This window comes from Rhinoraja longicauda, chromosome 2 (assembly GCF_053455715.1).
Source record: "Rhinoraja longicauda isolate Sanriku21f chromosome 2, sRhiLon1.1, whole genome shotgun sequence".
Lineage (NCBI taxonomy): Eukaryota > Metazoa > Chordata > Chondrichthyes > Rajiformes > Arhynchobatidae > Rhinoraja > Rhinoraja longicauda.
Genome location: NC_135954.1, coordinates 110406079 through 110431142, shown reverse-complemented (window position 1 = coordinate 110431142; position 25064 = coordinate 110406079). Strand labels below are relative to the sequence as shown.

At 51.1% G+C, this 25064-nt stretch overlaps 1 protein-coding gene across 1 annotated transcript in view; it reads left to right on the top strand.

Moving 5' to 3' along the window:
• LOC144608211 (uncharacterized) overlaps nucleotides 1-25064 on the top strand; it is a 78808-nt gene that overhangs the window by 29557 nt on the left and 24187 nt on the right. The window contains exons 7-11 of the mRNA XM_078425771.1: nucleotides 2206-3945; nucleotides 8460-8619; nucleotides 12229-12454; nucleotides 17517-17729; nucleotides 22573-22776. Coding sequence (XP_078281897.1) covers nucleotides 2206-3945; nucleotides 8460-8619; nucleotides 12229-12454; nucleotides 17517-17729; nucleotides 22573-22776 — 2543 coding nt within the window. The remainder of the gene's footprint in view (nucleotides 1-2205; nucleotides 3946-8459; nucleotides 8620-12228; nucleotides 12455-17516; nucleotides 17730-22572; nucleotides 22777-25064) is intronic.

Genomic DNA, 25064 nt, shown 5'->3' with positions numbered 1-25064 from the left:
AATGGTGGTGCTGGCTCGAAGGGCCGAATGGCCTCCTCCTGCACCTATTGTCTATTGTTTAGATGACTGGCAGAGGGCTGGGTATCACATCCGTTAGTACCGGTGTTCCCCGCTTTACGATGCTTCGACTCGCGCGAGTTTGACTTTGCGAACGGCAGCGACCTGTGGCGAGCCACAGCTCACTTCCGGCCACTTGATCGCGCGCATTCAATGCATTTCAACTTACAATATTTTCGGTTTCCGATGGGTTTCTCGGAACATAACCCCATCGTAAACTGGGGAGCGCCTGTACTTTATATTTAGACCTTATCGAAGAACAAGTGTGTCTGGGATTGCAGCTCGGTTCTTTTTTTTTTTGTTTAGGAAAGAACTGCTGATACTGGTATTTATATATTAATGATTTGAATGTTTAGACATTAGAGATAGAGGCGGAAACGGGTCCTTCGACCCACCGAGTCCGTGCCGACCACCGGTCACCCCGCACACTTGCTTTATCCTACACATTAGGGACAATTTACACCGAAGCCAATTAATCTACATACCTGTGCGTCTTTGGAGTGTGGGAGGAAACCGGAGCACCCGGAGAAAACCCACGCAGGTCACGGGGAGAACGTACAAGCTCCACACAGGGAATGCCCGTAGTCAGGATTGAACCCGGGTCTCTGGCGCGGTGAGGCAGCAACTCTACCGCTGTGCCACGGTGCCATGGTCAGTAAGTTTGCGGATGACTCTACAATTGGTAGTATAAGAAAATAACTGCAGATGCTGGTACAAATCGAAGGTAGTTATTCACAAAATGCTGGAGTAACTCAGCAGGTCAGGCAGCATCTCAGGAGAGAAGGAATGGGCGACGTTTCAGGTCGAGACCCTTCTTCAGACTGATGTCAGGGGGGCGGGACAAAGGAAGGATATAGGTGGAGACAGGAAGATAGAGGGAGATCTGGGAAGGAGGAGGGGAAGAGAGGGACCGGAACTATCTAAAGTTGGAGAAGTCGATGTTCATACCACTGGTATATTGGACAGCGAAGACTATCTGTGATTACAGCAGGATATTGATCGATAGGTTAAAGGATGACTGATGGTTTAATTTGGCTAAATGCATAGGGTTTTGTTCCATCAAAATTCAAAGTGCACTTTGAGGGTAAACCAGGGCAGGACTTCCTCAGTAAATGACTCTGTTTTCCCTATTTTCGCATTGTATTTATATTTGAGATTTCCAGCCTCTGGAAGATTTTTGTTTGCTTTTCCCTGCCTTTCCGACTAAAAGGACATTCCTTTAGAAAGGAAACGAGGTGGAATTTCTTTGGCCAGAGCGTGGTGAATCTAGAATCTGTAAATTTCCCCGGTGTGGGACGAATAAAGGAATATATTATTATTTATTCATTTCCACAGACGGCTGTGGAAATCCAAGTCAATGGGTATTTTCAAGGCAGAGATTGATAGATTCTTGATTAGTACGGGTGTCAGAGGTTATGGGGAGAAGGCAATGGACAATAGGTGCATGAGTAGGCAATTGGGCCCTTCGAGCCAGCACCACCATTCACTGTGATTATTGCTGATCATCCACAATCAGTACCCCGTTCCTGCCTTCTCACCATACCTTTTGACTCCGCTATCATTAAGAGCTCTATCTAACTCTCTCTTGAAAGCATCCAGTGAATCGGCCTCCACTGCCTTCCGAGGCAGAGAATTCCACAGATTCACAACTCTCTGTGTGAAAAGGTTTTACCTCATTTCCGTTCTAAATTGAGATGGAAAGATAGATCAGCCATGACTGAATGGCGGAGTAGACTCAATGGGTCAAATGGCTTCATCCTGCACCTATGATATATGAAGTATTGATGGTAAACTAGATTGTAGACCCGATCTTCCAACCTACCTCATTGTGGACCTTGCACTTTTTTATCTGCACTTTCTCTGTAACTACATTTAACAATATATCACTGGAACATTGTATTCTGCAGTCTGGTATCTTTCTGTTTGCTCTACCTCTCTGAGTGAAAAAGTTCTTCCTCATCTCCATTCTAAATAGCCGACCCCTTATTCTTAAACTGAGGCAGGAGAACGGGGTTGAGAGGGGAAGAAAGATCAGCCGTCATTGAATGGCGGAGTGGATTCGATGGGTCGACTGGCCTAATTCTGCTCCTATCAAGGATGAATTTGTGAAGTTCCACTCACCCAGTTTTCACTCTTATTTGTTCACAGGGCCGTTTGCAGACGATGCAAAGGTTGGGCGAGGCAGTGGTGATGACGGGGTGGAGTTTGGCTGTCCTGCCCCTTCCCCGCCCATCCGCCCGCCAGGAGCCAGGGATTCCCCTGCGATGCAGCCCGGGCGCCTCTGTCGCATCCTCTGCGAGGATGTCCACTGCACGTCCCCCGTGTTGACCGAGCCCCGGGCTGCCGCAGGGCCACTCCCACCAGCACCGCAGGGTCCCGGGTGTGATGCTGGGGAGGTTGGCGTCCATGCCTGGCCTTCTGTACCCCACTGCCCAAACACGGCAGCCTTCCCCAGGCCTCCTCCAGCCACAGGCAGCCCAGTGTTGCCCTCCGGGAGGGGGATTGGTGAATGGGACGCTGGGGCGGGTAACGTCGGTGGTGAGACGGGTGGACCTTCACTGGCCGGTGGTGACTGGCTGAAGGCAGGGGTCATCGTGGGGGAAAGTGGGAGCCACCAGCAGGCTGGAGATGGTTTAGCCTCCAGGTGGTTTAGATCTGCCGCCTCCTCGGCAGAGGTTGGCTGCCCCACCTCCAATGCCAGTCCAGATAGCCCCTCCAATGCCAGCCCAGGTAGCCCCTCCAATGCCAGTCCAGGTAGCCCCTCCAATGCCAGTCCAGGTAGCCCCTCCAATGCCAGCCCAGGTAGCCCCTCCAATGCCAGTCCAGGTAGCCCCTCCAATGCCAGCCCAGGTAGCCCCTCCAATGCCAGCCCAGATAGCCCCTCCAATGCCAGTCCAGGGGGCTACCATGCTGAACCCGCCCCGGGCTTCGTCCATCATCCCGAGACCACCGCACTGCCCGTGGTCTCTCCGCAACGGTCCCCCACACCTGCACCACTTGCCTGTCCTCCGGTCGGTTTTCCGACTTTGAGGAATTCCGTCTCCCTTCCTGCTGAGGCCCGTCCTCCCCAGCCCACCGGCCCTGGCCCCAGCTCCTCCTCCTCCCCACCTGGGGCCAGCGCCGGGTCCCTTCCATCCGGCATGCGGGATCAGACCTCGCCCGCCCTTTCCCGGCAACCCGTCCCATCCCGGGACCCCGTCCCATCCCGGGACCCCGTCCCATCCCGGGAACCCGCCCCATACCAGGGTCCTAGCCCATCCTGGGATCCCGCCCCATCCTGGGATCCCGCCCCATCCCAAGATCCCGCCCCATCCCAAGATCCCGTCCCATCCTGGGATCCCGCCCCATCCCTGGACCCCGCCCCATCCCGGGACCCCGTCCCATCCCGGGACCCCGACCCATCCCGGGAACCCGTCCCATACCAGGGTCCCAGCCCATCCCGGGAACCCGTCCCACACCAGGGTCCCAGCCCATCCTGGGATCACGCCCCATCCCAGTATCCGCCCTCTCACGCAGGTCCCTGTGGTGTTGGGCTTCCTGAGGTGCTCCTTCCCCACTGCTTTGACCGCGGGGTGTCTCTCCCGCTGGCCGAGGCGGAATGTGTCCCGGGTTCCAATGGGAACACGGAGCAGGAGAACTCTCCGGACCAGGACTCCGAGCTCCCGTCCAGCTGGTCATGCCCTGAGAGCTCGCCGCTCCGCAGGCAGGGCCAGGGGGGAGACCAAACCCAATCCCACCCGTCCCAGAGGGAATACAATCCCTGCTCCGGCTGGGATCCTCCAAGGCAGGACACGACGGTGGGATCCGGGCGTGGCTTGGAAGGAGCCGGTGAAGATTTGCGGAGGTCGCCTTTTCCGGAGCGACAGGGCGAAAGCGAGGATGCTGCGGGTAAGAGCAATGGCCGACTCCCTGGTGGTGACTGGGTTCCGTATCCGGGTAATGTCCTACCCCAGAGCTGGGGCAGAGTTCATGTTGGCTTCATAGACCCTATTACCATCACTGCCCAGTGCATCACCGACTCTGACCTCCCCACCATCGAAGGGATTTACCGGAGTCACTGCCTCAAACTGGCAGCCAGCATCATCAGAGACCCACACCATCCTGGCCACACACTCACTGACCCACACCACCCTGGCCACACACTCACTGACCCACACCACCCTGGCCACACTCTCACTGACCCACACCACCCTGGCCACACACTCACTGACCCACACCACCCTGGCCACACACTCACTGACCCACACCACCCTGGCCACACTCTCACTGACCCACACCACCCTGGCCACACTCTCACTGACCCACACCACCCTGGCCACACTCTCACTGACTCACACCACCCTGGCCAAACACTCAACTCACCCACACCACCCTGGCCACACTCTCACTGACCCACACCACCCCGGCCACACTCTCACTGACCCACACCACCCTGGCCACACTCTCACTGACCCACACCACCCTGGCCACACTCTCACTGACCCACATCACCCTGGCCACACACTCACTGACTCACACCACCCTGGCCACACTCTCACTGACCCACACCACCCTGGCCACACACTCACTGACCCACACCACCCTGGCCACACACTCACTGACCCACACCACCCTGGCCACACACTCACTGACCCACACCACCCTGGCCACACACTCACTGACCCACACCACCCTGGCCACACACTCACTGACCCACACCACCCTGGCCACACACTCACTGACCCACACCACCCTGGCCACACACTCACTGACCCACACCATCCTGGCCACACACTCATCTCACCCCTGCCATCGGGAAGAAGGTACAGGAGCCTGAAACCTGTAACGTCCAGGTTCAGGAACAGCTTCTTCCCCACAACCATCAGGCTCTTGAACACTCCAAACACACCCACTAAACCACAAACCCTGTTCAAACTGCCTGAGTTGTACTTTGGGCATTGTTTTGTTTTTTGCACTATAGTGTTTTTTTTACTTTAGTGATACAGCGCGGAAACAGGCCCTACGGCCCACCGAGTCCACACCCACCAGCAGTCCCCGCACACCAACACTACCCTACACACACACACACACGAGGGACAATTTTACACTGATACCAAGCCAATTAACCTACAAACCTGTACTTCTTTGGAGTGTGGGAGGAAACCGAAGATCTCGGTGAAAACCCACGCACGTCTCGGGGAGAACGTGCATACTCCGTACAGACAAGCACCAGTAGTCAGGATTGAACCCGGGTCTCTGGCGCTGTAAGGCAGTAGCTCTACCGCTGCGCCACCGTGCCGCCATTACTGAACTTGTTTGAACGGAACAAGTACCTCCAGATTCAGGGACAGTTTTTTCCCAGCTATTATCAAGCAAATGAACCATCCCCTCGTTGTTGAACCTTCCACCAATGGAAGAAGTTCCCCGCCATCTACCTTATCTATGCCCCTCATGATCTTGTACACCTCGATCATGTCCCCTCTCAGCCTTCTCTGCTCCAGGGAAAATAACCACAGTCTGCTCAGTCTCTCCTCATAGCCGAGGCACTTCATCCCTGGCAGCATCCTGGTGAATCTCCTCTGCACCCTCTCCAAAGCCATCACATCCTTTCTAAAATGTGGTGACCAGAACTGTACACAATACTCCAGCTGTGGCCTCACCAGTGTTCTGTACAATTCCATCATTACCCCCCTACTTTTATATTCGATGCCCCGACTAATGACGGCCAGTAACCCATATGCCTTTTTGACCACCCTGTCCACCTGTCCTGCTGCCTTCAAGGACTTGTGTACCTGTACTCCAAGGTCCCTCTGTACCCCTGTCTTCCCTAGGGTCCTTCCATTCATGGTGTACTCCCTCTCCAAGTTATTCCTGCCAAAGTGCATCACCTCGCACTTTTCAGGATTAAATTCCATCTGCCACTGCTCTGCCCATCTGACCATCTCATCTATATCTTCCTGCAGCTTGCAGATCCCTTCCTCGCTATTCACCACCCCCCTAACTTTGTGTCATCTGCAAACTTGCTGATCATGCCCTGTACGTTGACATCCAGATCATTAATGTAGATTACAAACAGTAAGGGACCCAACACCGATCCCTGCGGCACCCCACTGGACACCGGCCTCCAGTCACAGAAGCACCTTCTACCATCACCCTCTGCCTTCTGTCACTAAGCCAGTTTTTTAATCCATTTTGCCAAGGTGCCCTGGATCCCATGGGCTCTTACCTTCTTGACTAGTCTCCTGTCTGGGACCTTGTCAAAAGCCTTACTGAAATCCATGTATACCACATCCACTGCACTACCCCCATCTACCTCCTTCAAAAAATTCAATCAAGTTAGTCAGACACGACCTTCCATTAACAAAGCCATGTTGACTATCCTTAATTAACCCTCGATCCTCCAAGTGAAGACTGATTCTGTCCCTCAGAATCTTTTCTAGCAGCTTCCCCACCACCGATGTCAGACTCACCGGCCTGTAGTTCCCAGGTTTATCCCTACTGCCCTTTTTAAATAATGGCACCACATTAGCTATCCTCCAGTCCTCCGGTACATCCCCTGTTGCAAGAGAGGCTCTGAAAATTTGTGCCAGAGCCCCCGCAATCTCCTCCCTTGCCTCCCTCAGCATCCTGGGATACATCTCGTCAGGGCCCGGAGACTTATCCACTTTTAAGCCTGCCAGAGCCTCTAGCACCACCTCCCTGTCAATAGTAATATGCTCAAGAACATCACAACCCTCCTGCTCCATTTCTAAGTCCGCATCGCCCTCCTCCTTCGTAAAAACAGATGCAAAAAAATCATTTAAAACATCTCCTACACCCTCTGGCTCCACACACAGCTTTCCACTATGGTCCCTGATGGACCCCACTCTTTCCCTCGTTATCCTCTTACCCTTGATATACTTATAGAACACTTTGGGATTTTCTTTTATTTTGCCCGCTAGTGCTATCTCATGGCCCCTTTTTGCTCTCCTAATTTCTTTTTTAAGAACCGCCCTACACCTTCTGTATTCCTCTAATGATGCCTGTGCCTTAAGTTCTTTATGCCTTCCAAAAGCCCCCCTTTTTTTCGAATCAATCCTACTATATCGTTCGACATCCAAGGTTCTTTGAACTTTTTGTCCCACCCTTAAACTTTAGGGGAACATGCTTCCTCTGTACTTTTTCAATTATTCCTTTGAATGACTCCCACTGTTCTGATGCGGTCCTCCCCACGAGAAGCTGATCCCAGTCCACCAGGGCCAACTTCTGCCTTATCAGATTAAAATCGGCCTTGCCCCAATTTAGAAATTTTCCCTCTGGTCCCTCTTTATCCTTTTCCATTACCACCTTAAATATCACTGAATTGTGATCACTGTCACCAAAGTGCTCTGCTACTGACACTTCAGCCACCTGTCCGGCCTCATTTCCCAAGATTAAGTCCAATACCGCCCCCTCCCTTGTTGGACTTTCAACATATTGGCTCAAAAAGCCCTCCTGGATGACCCTTAGGAACTCTGCACCCTCTGGGCCCTTGACACTTTGGCTATCCCAATCAATATTCGGGAAGTTGAAATCCCCTACTATTACTACCCTGTTGTTTTCACACACCCCCGAGATTTGCCTACAAATATGTTCTTCTATTTCCCTCTGACTGTTTGGGGGTCTGTAGTATACACCCAGTAAGGTGCATGCCCCTTTTCTATTTCTCAATTCCACCCAAATAGCCTAATTTGAGGAACCCGCTAATATGTCACCCCTTCTTACAGCAGAAATAGATTCTTTGATTAATACTGCAACACCCCCTCCCCTTTTTCCCTGCTCTCTGTCTCTCCTGAAGATTCTATATCCTGGAATATTGAGCTGCCAGTCCTGCCCTTCCTTCAACCATGTTTCCGTAATGGCAACAATGTCGTACTCCCATGTGTTCAGTAACACCTTCAATTCATCCCCCTTGCTTCCAATACTCCTTGCATTAAAATAAATGCCGTTCAGACTTGCCCTACCCCATTCTTGTTCTGCCTCCCAATCTGACCAGTTTTTTCCTCTATATTTTCCTTCTCCTCACCCCCTATACTAGCTCCATGCTGTATCCCAACCCCGCAGCAGTGCTGAACTACTATCTACCTCTTTGATGACCCTCGGACTATCTCGCACTAAACGTTACTCCTTTACTCTGTGAACGGCTCGACTGTAATCACATATTCTCTTTCCGCTGACTGGTTAGCACGCAACACAAAAGCTTTTCACTGTACCTCGGTACACGTGACAATAAACTAAACTGAGTATTCTAAAGAAGGGCCTCAACCCGAAACGTCACCCATTCCTTCTCCCCAGAGATGCTGCCTGTCCCGCTGAGTTACTCCAGCATTTTGTGTGTATCTTCGATCTAAACTAAACTGTGGGTCTGCGATATTTGTAACGATTATTGTTTTGCCCTTTGCCAGTGGCCAGTGCAGCTGTCATCCCAGAGTCACTGGAGCACCGCTGGGCTTCGTCCGACCAGGACGTCCAGAGTCAGCTGATGGAGTGCCGATTCCTACTGCAGGGCATCTCCGAGGCGCTGCAGGCCCAGGGTGTTGCCGAGGAGCACGTCACGGAGTGGAGGTGAGTGCCCAGAGGGGCGGCTCGCACTGGGCCAGAGACCCACAGACTCACACGGCACGGAAACAGGCTCCAAACGCCACCACCACTCATTCACACCACTGTGGTGGACTCACACAACACCTACCACCACTCACACCACTGTGGTAGACGTGCACAACGTCACCACTGCGGTAGACTCACACAACACCATTCACACCACTGCGGTAGACTCACACAACACCATTCACACCACTCTGGTCGACTCACACAACACCATTCACACCACTGCGGTAGACTCGCACAACACCATTCACACCACTCTGGTCGACTCACACAACACCATTCACACCACTCTGGTCGACTCGCACAACACCATTCACACCACTGTGGTAGACTCGCACAACACCATTCACACCACTGTTTTTTTTTTAAATCAAAAATATTTATTCAAATATTAAAATAATATATACAATACAATAAGACAAAACATAACCCACCACCAGAATACTATACAAACAAATATACCAATTGAAACTATTATACAATTATATTACAAGAACAAGAACTCACAGACTCACACACTCCATGTACACGTGGTACACAGACTCACACACTCCACGTACACGTGGTACACAGACTCACACACTCCACGTACACGTGGTACACAGACTCACACACTCCACGTACACGTGGTACACAGACTCACACACTCCATGTACACGTGGTACACAGACTCTTCCAACCCGCAAAATTGGCAGGCGGCTGGCGAGTCGCAACACCATTCACACCACTCTGGTAGACACACACGGGCAGTCACGGTGGAGCAGCGGTAGAGTTGCTGCCTTACAGCGAATGCAGCGCCGGAGACCCGGGTTCCATCCCGACTACGGGCGCCGCCTGTACGGAGTTTGTACGTTCTCCCCGTGACCTGCGTGGGTTTTCACCAAGATCTTCGGTTTCCAACCACACTCCAAAGACGTGCAGGTTTGTAGCCTGTTTCCGCGCTGTATCTCTAAAACTAAAACTCACACATCACCACCACTCATTCACACCACTGTGGTAGACTCACAGAGCACTGTGCCCATTATTAACGTAATACAACGTGGAAATAACCCCCACTACCAACCAACATAGGGTCATAAATAATAGGAGCAGGTTTAGGCCATTCGGCCCATCAAGTCTACTCCGCCATTCAATCATGGCTGATCTATCTCTCCGCTCCTAACCCCATTCTCCTGCCTTCTCCCCATAACCCTTGACATCTACACTAGTCCCACCTATGTTTGGCCCATTTCCCTCTAAAACCGTCCTGTCCATGCACCTGCCTAAATGTTTCTTGAACGTTGCGATAGTCCCTGTCTCAACTACCTCCTCCGCCAGGTCTTTCCAATAAACCCACCATCCTTTGTGTAAAAAGGTTACCCCTCAGATTCCTATTAAATCTTTTTTCACCTCACCTTAACCCTATGTCCACTGGTTCTCTGTTTCCCAACCCTGGGCAAGAGGCTATGTGCGTCTACCCGATGTATTCCTCTTTAGTTTAGAGATACAGCGCTGAAATAGGCCCTTCAGCCCACCGAGTCCGTGCCGCCCAGCAACCCTTGCACACTAACACTATCCCACACACTAGGGACAATTTACAATTATACTAAGCCAATTAGCCAACACACCTGTACAATTAGTGTCTTTGGAGTGTGGGAGGAAACTGGAGCACCCGGAGAAAACCCACACAGGTCAGGGGGAAGAATGTACAAACTCCGTACAGACAGCACCCTTAGTGAGGATCGAACCTGGGTCTCTGGCGCTGTGAGGCAGCAACTCTACCGCTGCACCACTGCCAACCATTCCTCTCATGATTTTGTACACCTCTTATACATAAGATAACCTCTTCTCTGTAGCCTTTCCAAGTTGAATCTTTTCTCCACCAGTTCCAGCTTGAATCTTCTCTGCACCCTTTCCAACTTGTGTTGGAGAGTTAATGAGCCATATGGTACGGAACCAGGCTCCCCACATCACCACAACTCATTCACAACATTGTGGTAGAGTCACAGAACACGGAAGCAGGCCCTTCAGCACAACTCGCCCACGTCAGCCAAGATGCCCCATCAGAGCTGAAGATAGACACAAAAGCCCAAGTAACTCAGCGGGTCAGACAGCATCTCTGGAGAAAATAAATAGATTCCTTCTTCAGACCCTCGAGCCGAAACGCCACCCCTTTCCTTTTCTCCAGAGATGCTGCCTGTCTCGCTGAGTTACTCCAACGTTTTGTGTCTATCTTCAGTTTAAACGGCGTCTGCAGTTCCTTTTATTCACAAAATGCTGGAGTAACTCAGCAGGTCAGGCAGCATCTCGGGAGAGAAGGAATGGGTGACATTTCGGGTCGAGACCCTTCTTCAGACTGAAGTCAGGGGGGCGGGACAAAGGAAGGATATAGGTGGAGACAGGAAGATAGAGGGAGATCTGGGAAGGAGGAGGGGAAGAGAGGGACAGAGGAACTATCTAAAGTTGGAGAAGTCGACGTTCATACCACCGGGCTGCAAACTGCCCAGGCGAAATATGAGGTGCTGTTCCTCCAAATTCCGGTGGGCCTCACTATGGCACTGGAGGAGGCCCATGACAGAAAGGTTAGTCTGGGAATGGGAGGGGGAGTTAAAGTGCTCGGCCACCGGGAGATCAGTTTTGTTAATGCGGACCGAGCGCAGGTGTTCAGCGAAGCGATCGGCGAGCCTGCGCTTGGTTTCGCCGATGTAAATAAGTTGGCATCTAGAGCAGCGGATGCAATAGATGAGGTTGGAGGAGGTGCAGATGAACCTTTGTCTCACCTGGAAAGACTGTTTGGGTCCTTGGATGGAGTTGAGGGGGGAGGTAAAGGGACAGGTGTTGCATCTCCTGCAGTTTCTTCCTGCACTACCCCATCTCAGCCAGCCCCATTTGTCAGCTCCTGGCCCATCTCCATCTAAACCTTTCCCATCCCCGCACCTGTCCAAGTGTCTGCAAAATGTTGTCATAGTACCTGCCCCAGCACCCTCCACTGGCAGCTCGATCCATGTGCCCACCAGCCTCTGTGTGGAATTCAAAAGATATTTGGACACCACTCTCGTATCTGCTCCCCACTGCAATCGCGGCACCGTGTTCCATCTGTGTAAAATAAATCTGCCCTGCACATCCCCTATAAACCTTGCCCCTCTCACCTTAAAGCTGAGCTTTTAGTTCAGCTCAGAGATACAGCCTGGTAAACCGACCCTTCGGCCCGCTGAGTCCGCGGGGACCAACGATCACCCCGTACACCAATGCTATCCTACACACGAGGGACAATTTACGGTTTCACCGAAGCCAATTAACCTACAAACCTGTACGTCTTTGGAGTGTGGGAGAAGCCCGGAGAAAACCCACGCAGGTCACGGGGAGAGCGTACAAACTCCGTACTGACAGCACCCGTAGTCGGGATCGAATCCGGGTTTCTGGTGCCACGAGGTAACAACTCTACCGCTGTGCTACGCGCTAGTCTTTCACATCTCCACACGAGGGAAAAAGATTCTGACTGTCTACCACGTCTATGCTTCTCGCACCACTCTTCCTTCCCTCGGTGACGGCCCCCCTCTCTTACTTGCTGCCGCTTCCGGTCCACAGGGAGAAGGCGGCAGAGCTGGAGAAGCAGGCGGTGCCTGTGGCCACCCACGTGGCCGTGGTAGGGGACACGGGGTCGGGGAAGAGCAGTCTGCTGAACGCCCTGCTGGACGAGGAAGGAGTGCTGCCCACCTCGGCCATGAGAGCATGCACCGCCGTGGTGGTGGAGATATCACACAACGCCAACTCTCACCACTACACCGCTGACGTCCAGTTCTTCTCTGAGGAGGTACCTTGTCCGTCGCGTGTGACCGGGCTTGGAGTGTAGGCTTCCACTCGTGGGAGAGTCTAGGACCAGAGGGCGCAGCCTCAGAACTAAAGGGCGTTCCTGTAGAAAGGAGATGAGGAGAAAGTTAGACTCCCATCTTGCTCATTGCAGACCTTTGAACTATCTTTAATCAGACTTGCAATCATGTATAGTTTTTTATTTGGCTGGATAGCACACAACAAAAGCTTTTCACTGTATCTCTGCACACGACAGCAATAAACCGACCAATACCAGATTTTATGGTGCATCAGAATCAGAGTGCATCAAAAAGGCTTTTGGCACATTGGCCACATTTGGACATTGTAGTGTTTAATAGCCGAATGGCTGTAGGGAAGAAGCTGTTCCTGAACTTGGACGTTACAGTTTTCATGCTCCGGTGCCTTCTTCCCGATGGCAGGGGTGAAATGAGTGTGTGGCCAGGGTGGTGTGGGTCTCTGTTGATGCTGGCTGCGTTTTTGAGGTAGCAACTCCGATAATACACAATAGACAATAGGTGCAGGAGGAGGCCATTCGGCCCTTCGAGCCAGCACCGCCATTCAATGTGATCATGGCTGATCATCCCTTCGATCATCCCTGATAAATCCCTTTGATGGTGGGGAGGTCAGAGCCGGTGATGGACAGGTCAGCGTTCACCACTCATTGCAGTCTTCTCCCTTTATTATTGTCAGGTATATCGAGGTACAGTGTTTGCGTGTTATGTAGTCAAATCATACTACACACGAGTATAATCGAGCCATACATGTGTACAACAGGTAGAGCAAACAGAAAGATACCAGAGTGCAGAATACAATGTGTCCAGTGATATACTGTTAAATGTAGTTACAGAGAAAGTGCAGATAAAAAAGCACAATGAGGTAGGTTGGAAGATCGGGTCTACAATCTAGTTTACCATCAATACTTCATAAATCATAGGTGCAGGATTAAGCCATTTGGCCCATTGAGTCTACTCCGCCATTCAGTCATGGCTGATCTATCTTTCCAACTCAATTTAGAACGGAGATGAGGTAAAACTTTTTCAGTCAGAGAGTTGTGAAGCAGTGGAATTCTCTGCCTCAGAAGGCAGTGGAGGCCAATTCTCTGCATGCTTTCAAGAGAGAGTTAGATAGAGCTCTTAATGATAGCGGAGTCAGGGGATTTGGGGAGAGGGCAGGAACGGGGTAACTGATTGTGGATGATCAGCCATGATCACAGTGAATGGCGGTGCTGGCTCAAAGGGCCAAATGGCCTCCTCCTGCACCTATTATCTATTGTCAATCCCATTTTCCTGCCTTCTCCCCATTACCTTTGACGCCATTACTAGTCAAGAATACGCCAATCTCCGCTTTAAAAATGCCCAATGTCTCCATCCACAGCTGTCTGTGGTAATGTGAATTCCACAGATCCACCGACCTCTGGCTAAAGAAATTCCTCTTCATCTTACTAAAGGTGCATCCTTTTATTCTGAGGCTGTGCTGTTAGGTCCCAGACTCTCCCACAGTCTGATAACAGTTGGGAAGAAACCGTCCTTGAATCTGGTACTAGATTGTAATTGGTTTAACAAATCAGTAAGTAAATGTACGTGAAGCTATCGGATTGTAATAAAACCCAGTTGGTGCTTATGGGAAGGAAATGTGGGATTGGGACTGTATGTGTTGCAGGACCTGCAACAGTGTGGCAGACAGACAAGATCCTGAAGAAGGTCTGAAGAAGAGTCTCGGCCCGAAATGTCACCCATTGCTTCTATCCAGAGATGCTGCCTGTCCCGCTGAGTTACTCCAGTGTTTTGTGTCCATTTTGTGTCTTAGTTCAAAGTGGCTTCCATCTCAGTGCACAGTGAAAGAACTATTGACCATTGGTCATTACAACTGGCACTCACCTCAGGAGCAAGTGAGAATGGGTTAAAGCAACAAGGAACTGCAGATGTTGCTTTATACAGGCATGTGAATTTTCTGCGTTTCCGCAGATTTCCGTGTTTTTTAAATCAATTTCCCGCGCTTTTTGCAGGGTTTTCCGCGTTTTTCACTTTGCCAAAATCGCGTTTACCTACGGAGAAATCGGATCGGAAAAAAAGGAGAAAATAAACGATGTGCAGACTTGTAATGAACACTAGGGTTCCGCTAGAGCTCACTAGGGGTTCCGCGAGAAATCCCCCCCGCCCTGGAAGTCTCCCCGAAAATGTGGCACCTAGGCTGGGCAAGGCTGCCAATCCAAATCCAAAATCCAAAATAGCTTTATTTATCATTCGTTCCGAACGAGATTACTTAGCCAGCAGTACAAAAAACACAAGACACACCCCAACACAAACATCCATCACAGTGACTCCAAACACCCCCTCACTGTGATGGAGGCCAAAAACTTCCCCTCTCTCTTCCCCCATGCCCCTCCCACATACAGACAACTCGACCCCTACCGAGGCGACCGACCTGCACAGCCCCCGTAAGGAGAAGGAAAGTCCACGCGGCCGAGCCGCACCGGGCGATGGAAAGTCCCACGGCCGCGCTGCGCTGGAAAGTCACGCAGCCGGGCACTGTTCAGTCCCGTGGCCGAGACGCACCGGGCGATGGAAGGCCCCGCGGCCGCACTGGGCGCTGTTCAGTCCCGTGGCCGCACCGCACCGGGCGATGGAAGGCCCCGCGGCCGAGCCGCACCGGGCACTGTTCAGTCCCACGGCCGAGCCGCACCGGGCGATGGAAGGCCCTGCGGCCGCACCGGGCACTGTTCAGTCCCGCGGCCGAGCCGCATCGGGCGATGGAAGGCCCTGCGGCCGAGCCGCACCGGGCACTGTTCAGTCCCGTGGCCGAGCCGCACCGGGCACTGTTCAGTCCCGTGGCCGAGCCGCACCGGGCACTGTTCAGTCCCGCGGCCGAGACGCACCGGGCACTGTTCAGTCCCGCGGCCGAGACGCACCGGGCACTGTTCAGTCCCGTGGCCGAGCCGCACCGGGCACTGTTCAGTCCCGTGGCCGAGCCGCACCGGGCACTGTTCAGTCCCGTGGCTGAGCCGCACCGGGCACTGTTCAGTCCCGCGGCCGAGACGCACCGGGCACTGTTCAGTCCCGCGGCCGAGACGCACCGGGCACTGTTCAGTCCCGTGGCCGAGCCGCACTGGGCACTGTTCAGTCCCGTGGCCGAGCCGCACCGGGCGATGGAAGGCCCCGCGGCCAAGCCTCGCCCCGAGGAAGAGACCTAAAAAAAGAAAGATTTCCCCCACCCCCCCACATACACCCCCCCCCCCCCCACACATACACCCCCACACATACATACACAACCAAAAACAAAACACCCCAACACACAAACAAAAAAAGGACAAAGGACAAACAGACTGCCAGCGAGCCGCAGCCGTTGGGCGCCGCCACACGTGACCTCATCGGGACTTCCACGGCCGATCGGTGGGTTGAATTTGCAACCTGCGGCCGGGGCTCTGGAACTCCAGCCCAGCTGGAGCCAGCACATCTATCCCCATTGCCGACTTCCTTGGCCTGCTGGATAAACCAGCAAAGCTCTGGAACCACGAGTGCCAGAAAATCAGTGGTGGAACTGTAATGAGTAAATATTAAATGTATGTGCACGATTATATAACTAAATTAATTAAGACGGGGTTAAAATATAAAACACAGCAGAAAAGTCAATTACCACCTTTTTGGGCTGATTATCAATTAATGTGCGAATTTACTTAAATGTTATTAGTGTACAGTGACATATTCACATTATTTTGTAATGTCCGTTTTTACTTTGAAATGCACTAAAAGAGGCTTGAAACTGGTAATTTTGTGTGTACATTTTCAAAACCTTTCCAATTTTTTGACCCCCGTTGTACGCCTCACGCTGTACGGCTCTTTTCCTCTTTTTAAAATCTCGCTCACATGCCTGTTTATACCAAACATAGACACAAAATGCTGGAGTAACTCAGCAGGTCAGGCGGCATCTCTGGAGAAAAAAGATGAGTGGTGTTTCGGGTTGGGACCCTTCTTCAGCCTTGCACATGTCCAAATCTATATACTAAAACTCTTGTTTGTTTGTTCCTGAACTACAGCCAAAATGGTACACGATAACGCGACAATTTTAGGCCCACCTTACCCACCGTCGTCCCTTTGGTGCTAATGGAAGAAGTTTCATTGAAATCGGTGTTATATCTTTAAAGTTATTCACATTTTAAAGTTTAAATCTATCTCCTAGGGAAGGAGGGAGAGGTGGAGGGAGGGAGGGGGGAGGAGGGAGGATAAGGGGGATGATGGGGACGGGTGAGAGGGGAGGAGGGAGGGAGGGGAGGGGGGGGGAGGAGAGGGTGCTGCACCAACGTAGGAGAGGTTTGGGCCCAACGGGTCCACTTGGTCTGGTCTAGTATCTCTTAAATGTTATGATAATACCTGTACCAAGAACAGCCGTTTCCCCACTGTAATCAGACTAATGAAGGTAAGCTAGGGTGAAGTCCCGATCTTCCAACCCACCCCAATGTGGACCCTGCACTTTCTCTAAAAATTACTCGAGCACTGAATTACTCCAAATACCAAAGTCTGGGTCTTTGAGAGTGGGTGATGTTGAAGGAGGGTCTTGAACGCTCACAGTCCCTTTCCCGGGGTAGATGATTCTAAAACTAGAGGGCATAGATTTAAGGTGTTGGGGAGAATTAGCAGGGACCTTAGGGACAACGTTTTCCACTCAGAGGTGGGTCCATATCTGGAATGAGCTGCCACAGGAAGCTATCAGAACAGGTATGGTTATGGTTTTCAAAAGGCATTTAGACAGATATACGAATGGGAAGGGTTTAGAGGGAAGATAGACACAAAATGCTGGAGTAACTCAGTGGGACAGGCAGCATCTCTGGAGGGAAGGAATGGGTGATGTTTAGGGTCGAGACTGAATACAAGTCTGAAGAAGGGTCTCGACCCGAAACGTCACCCATTCCTTCTCTCCAGAGATGCTGCCTGACCTGCAGAGTTACTCCAGCATTGTGTGTGTGTGTGTGTGTGTGTGTGTACCCGGTGTGCTGTCGCTGGACCTCGCCTGTTTGCGGTAGTCACACACCTCTTGCCCACTGTCCCCAGGAGTGGAACAAGGAGCTGGTGTCACTGATAAGCGACATGACTAAACGTTCCGGGCGACGGAAAAAGAGGAGGCCGGCCCCCGGCTCCGAGGCCAGAGTGGCGCACAGTCGCCTCATGGCGGTGTACGGAAAGATCCGGCCGTACCAGGAGCTCCAGGAGATGCGGGAAGTCACGCAGCACCTGGGGACAACCATCAACATCAGCGAGGAGCAGGTATGTACACCCACCCCTTCTGGCCAGAGGCTCCAGGGTCAAGTTACCAGGGTCAAGGTCATCAGCACCAGGAACAGAACAAAAACAAAGGAGATGAGGAATTTTGGGATGTGGGGAGGATGTTTTCCACTAGAGGGAGAGTCATAGCAGAGGTCATAGCCTCAGAATTAAAGGACGTTCCTTTGGGAGGGAGATGAGAAGGAATTTGTTTAATCAGAGGGTGGTGAATCTGTGGAATTCTTCGCCACAGAAGGCTGTGGAGGCCAAGTCAGTGGATATTTTTAAGGCAGGGATCGATAGGTAGATTCTTGATTAGTACGGGCGTCAGGAGTTATGGGGAGAAGGCAGGAGAATGGGGTTAGGAGGGAGAGAGAGATCAGCCATGATTGAATGGCGTAGACCAGATGGGCCGAATGGCCTGATTCTCCTATCATTTATGACCTTTAATTCTGACTTGCTGCAGCTTTACGTTGGCGCAACAACACGACAAATATAAATACAATAATCAACAATACAATAAATGCTCAATAACATTACGTAACCAGACCATAAAGGGGGCGTCGCAGCGGGTAGAGCTGCTGCCTCACAGCGCCAGAGACCCGGGTTTGATCCTGACCTAGGGCGCTGTGTGTGTGGCGTTTGCACGTTTTCCCCTGTGACCGCTGGGTTTTCCACCAGGTGCTCCGCTTTTCCTCCCACATCCCAAAGACGTGCGGGTTTTTATAGTTAATTGGGCCTCTGTAAATTGCCCCCTTGTAGTTAGGGAGTGGGAAAGTGGGACAACACAGAGCCGGTATGAACGGGTGATCGACGGTCGGTGTGGACTTGATGGGCTGAAGGGCCTGTTTCCCTGCGACGTCTTATGATCAATCAATTTTTACAAAGTCATAGAATACTGTTACTGAGGTAGGATTGCGATTTTTAGATTTTTATTTTATTTTAATGTTATTTTAATTTATTTTATGTTAATTTTTTTAATTTTATTTTAGTTTAATGTATTTTTATTTTATTTTATTTTAGTTCAGTTTAGATTTAGAGATACAGCGCGGAAACAGGCCCTTCGGCCCACCGAGCCCACGCCGCCCAGCGATCCCCGCACATTAACACTATCCTACACACACTAGGGACAATTTTTACATTTTACCCAGTCAATTAACCTACATACCTGTACGTCCTTTGGAGTGTGGGAGGAAACCGAAGATCTCTGAGAAAACCCACGCAGGTCACGGGGAGAACGTACAAACTCCGTACAGACGGCGCCCGTAGTCAGGATCGAACCTGAGTCTCCGGCGCTGCATTCGCTGTAAGGCAGCAACTCTACCGCTGCGCCACCGTGACCGCCCTAGATTAAGCCTGTGGGATCAACTTTTAATGTGTCGGAGAAAAACTGCAGATGCCGGTTTAAATCAAAGGTAGACACAAAATGCTGGAGTAACTCAGCGGGTCAGGCAGCACCTCGGGTTGCTGCTTCTCAGCATCTCGTTCCTTTTAGGAAGAAGGGTCTCGACCTGAAACGTCACGCATTCCTTCTCTCCCGAGATGCTGCCTGACCCGCTGAGTTACTCCAGCATTTTGTGTCTACCTTGGATCGACTTTTAATTTCTGCTCTACTGAAAATTTATGAATTCTCAGTATCTGACTTTTACACTTGAAGATTCCTTAGCAGCAGGTGTATTGGAGATTTGTTGACACGGGTGGGTTGAGAACCAGTCAACAACTCACTACTCCATCCCAGAGATGCCCATTCCACCAGCTTGTTACCCCTCGCCCATCCAAGTTTGTTAGCCATCCCCAACGAAAGAAAGTCCAATCATCGGCCCATGATTTAATTGGCATTATTCTTACCGTATTCCTCATTGCCATAGCATGGACCACCATTGACCAGAAGGTCATCCAGCCACGTGAATACTGTGGTCACAAGAGAATGTCAGAGGCTGGACATTCTCTTGTGATTGACTCACCTCCTGACACCATAAACTCTCCCACCATCTAAAAGAGTCAAGAGTGTCTAATTGCCATCTCCACTGACAATGGAACTATGAGATGCTTACTTGCCGTAGCTTCACAGGTAAAACAAGACCTTGTGAAAAAAATATTTTGCCCTGCGCATCTGAACGTATTAAACTATCAAAGGACTGGACAAACTAGATGCAGGAAAAATGTTCCCAATGTTGGGGGAGTCCAGAACCAGGGGCCACAGTCTTAGAATAAAGGGGTGGGCCATTTAAAACTGAGATGAGAAAGAACCTTTCATCCAGAGAGTTGTGAATTTGTGGAATTCTCTGCCACAGAGGGCAGTGGAGACCAATTCACTGGATGAATTTAAAAGAGAGTTCGATAGAGCTCTAGGGGCTGGTGGAATCAAGGGATATGGAGAGAAGGCAGGCACGGGTTACTGATTGTGGATGATCAGCCATGATCACAATGAATGGCGGGTGCTGGCTCGAAGGGCCAAATGGCCTCCTGCACCTATTTTCTCTGTTTCCTTTAATCTTTCCTGCTCTGACCTGAAAGCTGTGCCCTCTTGTCTTGATATTTCTACCCTGGGAGAAAGGTTGGGTTTGAGGTTAGTTCATTGTCACGTGTACCGAGGTGCAGTGAAAAGCTCTTGTTGCGTGCTAACCAGTCAGCGGAAAGACAATACGTGATTACAATCAAGCCACCCACTGCGTACAGATACAGGATCGAAGGATTGACAAATCCTGTGACTAGTGGTGTGCCTCAAGGTTCGGTGCTGGGCCCGTTACTGTTTGTCATCTACATCAATGATTTGGATGAGAACATACATGGTAAGGTTAGCAAGTTTGCTGGTGATATAAAAGTGGGTGGTTTTGCAGATAGTGAAGATGGTTGTGAAAGATTGCAGCAGGATCTTGATGGATTGGTCAGGTGGGCTGAGGAATGGTTGATGGAATTTAATAGAGAGAAATGTGAGGTGTTGCATTGTGGGACGTCTAACAAGGGCAGGACCTACACAGTGAATGGTAGGGCTCTGGGGAGTGATGTAGAGCAGAGGGATCTAGGAGTGCAGGTGCACGGTTCCTTGAAGGTGGAGTCGCAGGTAGATAAGGTGGTCAAAAAGGCTTTTGGCACATTGGCCTTCATCATCAGTCAGAGTGGGTAGATTATAGAAGTTGGGAGGTCATGTTGCAGTTGTGTAAGATGTTGGTGAGAACGCATTTAGAATATTGTGTTCAGTTCTGGGCACCATGTTATAGGAAAGATATTGTCAAGCTTGAAAGGGTTCAGAAAAGATTTACGAGGATGTTGCCAGGACTAGAGGGTGTGAGCTACAGGGAGAGGTTGAGTAGGCTGGGTCTCTATTCCATGGAGCACAGGAGGATGAGGGGTGATCTTATAGATGTGTATAAAATCATGAGAGGAATAGATCGGGTAGATGCACAGAGTCTCTTGCCCAGAGTAGGGGAATCGAGGACCAGAGGGCATGGGTTCAAAGTAAAGGGGAAAAGATTTAATTGGAATCCGAGGGGTAACTTTTTCACACAAAGGGTGGTGGATGTATGAAACAAGCTGCCAGAGGAGGTAGTTGAGGCAGGAACTATCCCAACGTTTAAGAAACAGTTAGACAGGTACATGGATAGGACAGGTTTGGAGGGATATGGACCAAGCGCTGGCAGGTGGGACTAGTGTAGCTGGGACATGTCGGCCGGTGAGGGCAAGTTGGGCTGAAGAGCCTTTTTCCACACCGTACCACTCTATGACTCTATGAATAATAATTTAGTGCAAGATGAAGCCAGTAAGGTCTGATCAAAGATAGTCCAAGGATCTCCAATAGGATAGATAGTAGCTCGGGACTATCTAGCCGATCTAGTTATTTTTTAACAATAGCTTTTCAGCGCCATAGCCCCAGGTTCGATCCTGACCACGGATGCTGTCTGTACGGAGTTTGTAAGTTCTCCCCGTGACCCGCGTGGGTTTTCTCAGAGATCTTTGGTTTCCTCCCACGTGCAGGTGTGTAGGTTAATTTCAAAGGTTTCAAAGGTATTTTATTGTCACGCATACCAATTAAGGTACAGTGATATTCGTATTACCATACAGCCATACTAAGACACACAACTACATAAAAGTTAACATAAACACCCATCACCGCGGATTCCACATTCCTGACTGTGATGGAAGGCAATAAAGTCTAAACTTCTTCCCTCGTTTTTCTCCCATGGTCGGGGTAGTCAAACCATCCCGGGGCGATCGAAGTCCCCGCGTCATGGCGGTCGAAGCCCCCGCATTGTGGCGATCGAAGCCCCTGCGTCGGGGCGCTCGAAGATCCCACGTTTGGAGCTCCCGAAGTCGGTCTCTAACCAGAGACCGTGAGCTCCACGATGTTAAAGTCCGCAGGTTCCTGCGGTTGGAGCTCCAAGGTCGATCCCTGGCAAAGGGATCGCGAGCTCCGCTATGTTAAGTCTCGTAGGCTCCCGCGGTTGGGGCTCCCAAAGTCGCTCTCCAGCAAAGGCCGTCAACTCCTCGATTTTAGACCGCAGTGCGGACGGAGATACAATACGGAAAAAAATCGCATCTCTGTCGATGTAAAAGATTAGAAAAAAGTTTCCCTCAAACCCCCCCTCCCCCACCCCTCACATAAAACACTAAAAACATACATTTAACACATAGTAAAGAAACAACAGAGAAGGAAGGGACAGACAGACTGTTGGCGAGGCAGGCATTGCTGGATTGGTATAAATGTAAATTGTCCCTAATGTGTAGGATAGTGTTAGTGTGCGGGGATCGCTGGTCGGCACGAGCCCGGTGGGCCAAAGGGCCTGTTTCCGCGCTGTATCTCTAAACTAAACTAAACAAAATCTACCTTGTTCTCCTGAACATTCAGGCAAATGAATTCCGCTCCAAAGTGGTGCGTTACATCGATTCCCGCAATGAGTCTACGGGCAGCAAGGGCGGTGAGTTCTGGCCGATTGTGAAGAGGGTGCGGGTCCAAGTGCCACGTTCCGCCGTGCTCCAGACCGGCGCGGTTCTGGTCGACCTGCCCGGGGCCAGGGATTCCAACGCTGCGAGGAACTCTGTGGCCAAAGAGGTGAGTGGCTGAAGCCTCCGACTGTCAACTCTACTGATGGTCAGAGTGTGTGAGTGTTGTCACGTGTACCAAGATACTGTCCACCCTTGTTATTCCCTTCGTCCCCCACCCCAGTCGTACCAGCTTCAAAGCCGTCGTGTTGAGTCTCATTGTCTGTAACTCGTTTCCACCTAGGCCACAGCTCACAATGGCCTGGTGCCTTTATCATTTTGCACATCTTTCATTCATTTCTTCTACACCGATCAGCCAAGACATTATGACCTGATGAGCCAAAACATTATGACCATCTGCCCAATATGCTGTTGGTCCTCCGTGTGCAGCCCCATAAACAGCAGGGTGCGATGCACAGTGTATTGTGACACATTCCTCCTATGACCACCATTAAAATTTTCTGTGACTTGTGCCACAGTAGACCTTCTATCGGTTCGGACCAGACGGGATAGTCTTCGTTGCCCTTGCCCTTCATTGCAGGGTCAGCCTTGTCAAGGGTAGCCATGGTGTAGGCCGCGTCTGGTCAAAGATTGACCATAACTCTGTTGCCATAGAGCTGCTTGTTGCATGGCTGTCCATTTCCTTGGAGATAAGGGTCACATACACACACACAGGTGAGATTTCTTGTTTCTACCGTGCCTCCTGTCACAGTTCTAACGGCATGAATCCGTCCTGACAGTCTTCACACACCTGTTCATCCTCTCGGTATGTGTTGCGAGCACATGAAGCTTAAGCTGCAAGTTCACACAAGTACCCTTGGTACTCAGCCTGCTCACCCTTGGTACACGTGCTTTGGACAAAGTGAATCAAATACTGGTGCCGATACTTGTTTATGCGGGTGTGCCTTGTTGCATTGCTCATGGAGTAAGACAGTGGATCGGTCCGGTATGTGCCTTGCTTTTCCAGTTTTCTTGCTCACAAGTCTCTTGCCAGGCAACTGTGCAGAGTTGACTCCGTAGAAATTTTGCACCTGTTTGATAATGCTCAGACTTCTTTTCCTTCCTTGCCTGTTCGTGGAGGCTGCAAGGAGCTTTCTGCTCACATTAAAACATCTACAAGCTTCACGCTGCAGCTGGTACTTTTTCCATCTGCGCCACATGGATGCCAAAAGTTTCCTTTTGCTCTGTTTACATTTGTTTTCTCTCAGCCCTCTCCCAACTACCTCTGTCACTGCCTCTTCCAGTGTGAGTCGCCTCTTATACATTATTTGTTTATTTTTTTGAGATACAGCTTAGAAACAGGCCCTTTCGGCCCACCAGGTCCGCGCCGACCAGCGATCCCCGCACATTAACACTATCCTACTCCCACTAGGGACAATTTTTACATTTATACCAAGCCAACTAACCTACAAACCTGCACGTCTTTGGAGTGTGAGAGGAAACCGAAGATCTTGGAGAAAACCCACGCAGGTCACGGGGAGAACGTACAAACTCCGTACAGACAGCGCCCGGAGTCGGGATGGAACCCGCCCGGTTCTCCGGCGCTGCATTTGCCGTAAGGCAGCAACATAACATAACATAACATAACATAACATAACAACACTTTATTGTCACTCGGCACAACACCGAGCGAAATTTCAGCAGTCACACAAAATACAGCAAAAAAGAAAAGAACACAGGACACCCGACCCCAACACAAACATCCATCACAGTGACTCCAAACACCCCCTCACTGTGATGGAGGCAACAAAACTTCCCCTCTCTTCCCCCCGCACCCACGGACAGGCAGCTCGACCCCTACCGAGGCAAACGACACGCACAGCCCCCGCAAGGGGATGGAAGGCCCCCCGGCCGAGCCGCCCCGGGCACCGAAACGTCCCGCGGCCACACCGGGCGATGTTAAGTCCAACGGCCGAGCCGCACCGGGCACTGAAACGTCCCGCGGCCGAACAGCGCTGACGATGTTAAGTCCAGCGGCCAAGCCGCACCGGGCACTGAAACGTCCCGCGGCCACACCGGGCGATGTTAAGTCCAGCGGCCGAGCCGCACCGGGCACTGAAACGTCCCGCGGCCGAGCCGCACCGGGCACTGAACTCTACCGCTGCGCCACCGTGACCGCCCAAAACTTCTGTATAGTAATTCCAGCCGCCTTTAATGCTTCAGCTTTCATTGGAGAAGCCTTGCACCCCCCTGACCGCACGTCAGCTCCATCAGGAGGGCAGCAGTCGTCCCATTCTCTCTTTTATATCCTCTGCTGTCACGGTCAATTCGTCTTGCTTCTTCTGCAATGCCATTTCTTTATCTCACAATCTTGCTTCTATGTCCTTTAGTCTTTTCTCTTCTTCATGAAATTTCCTT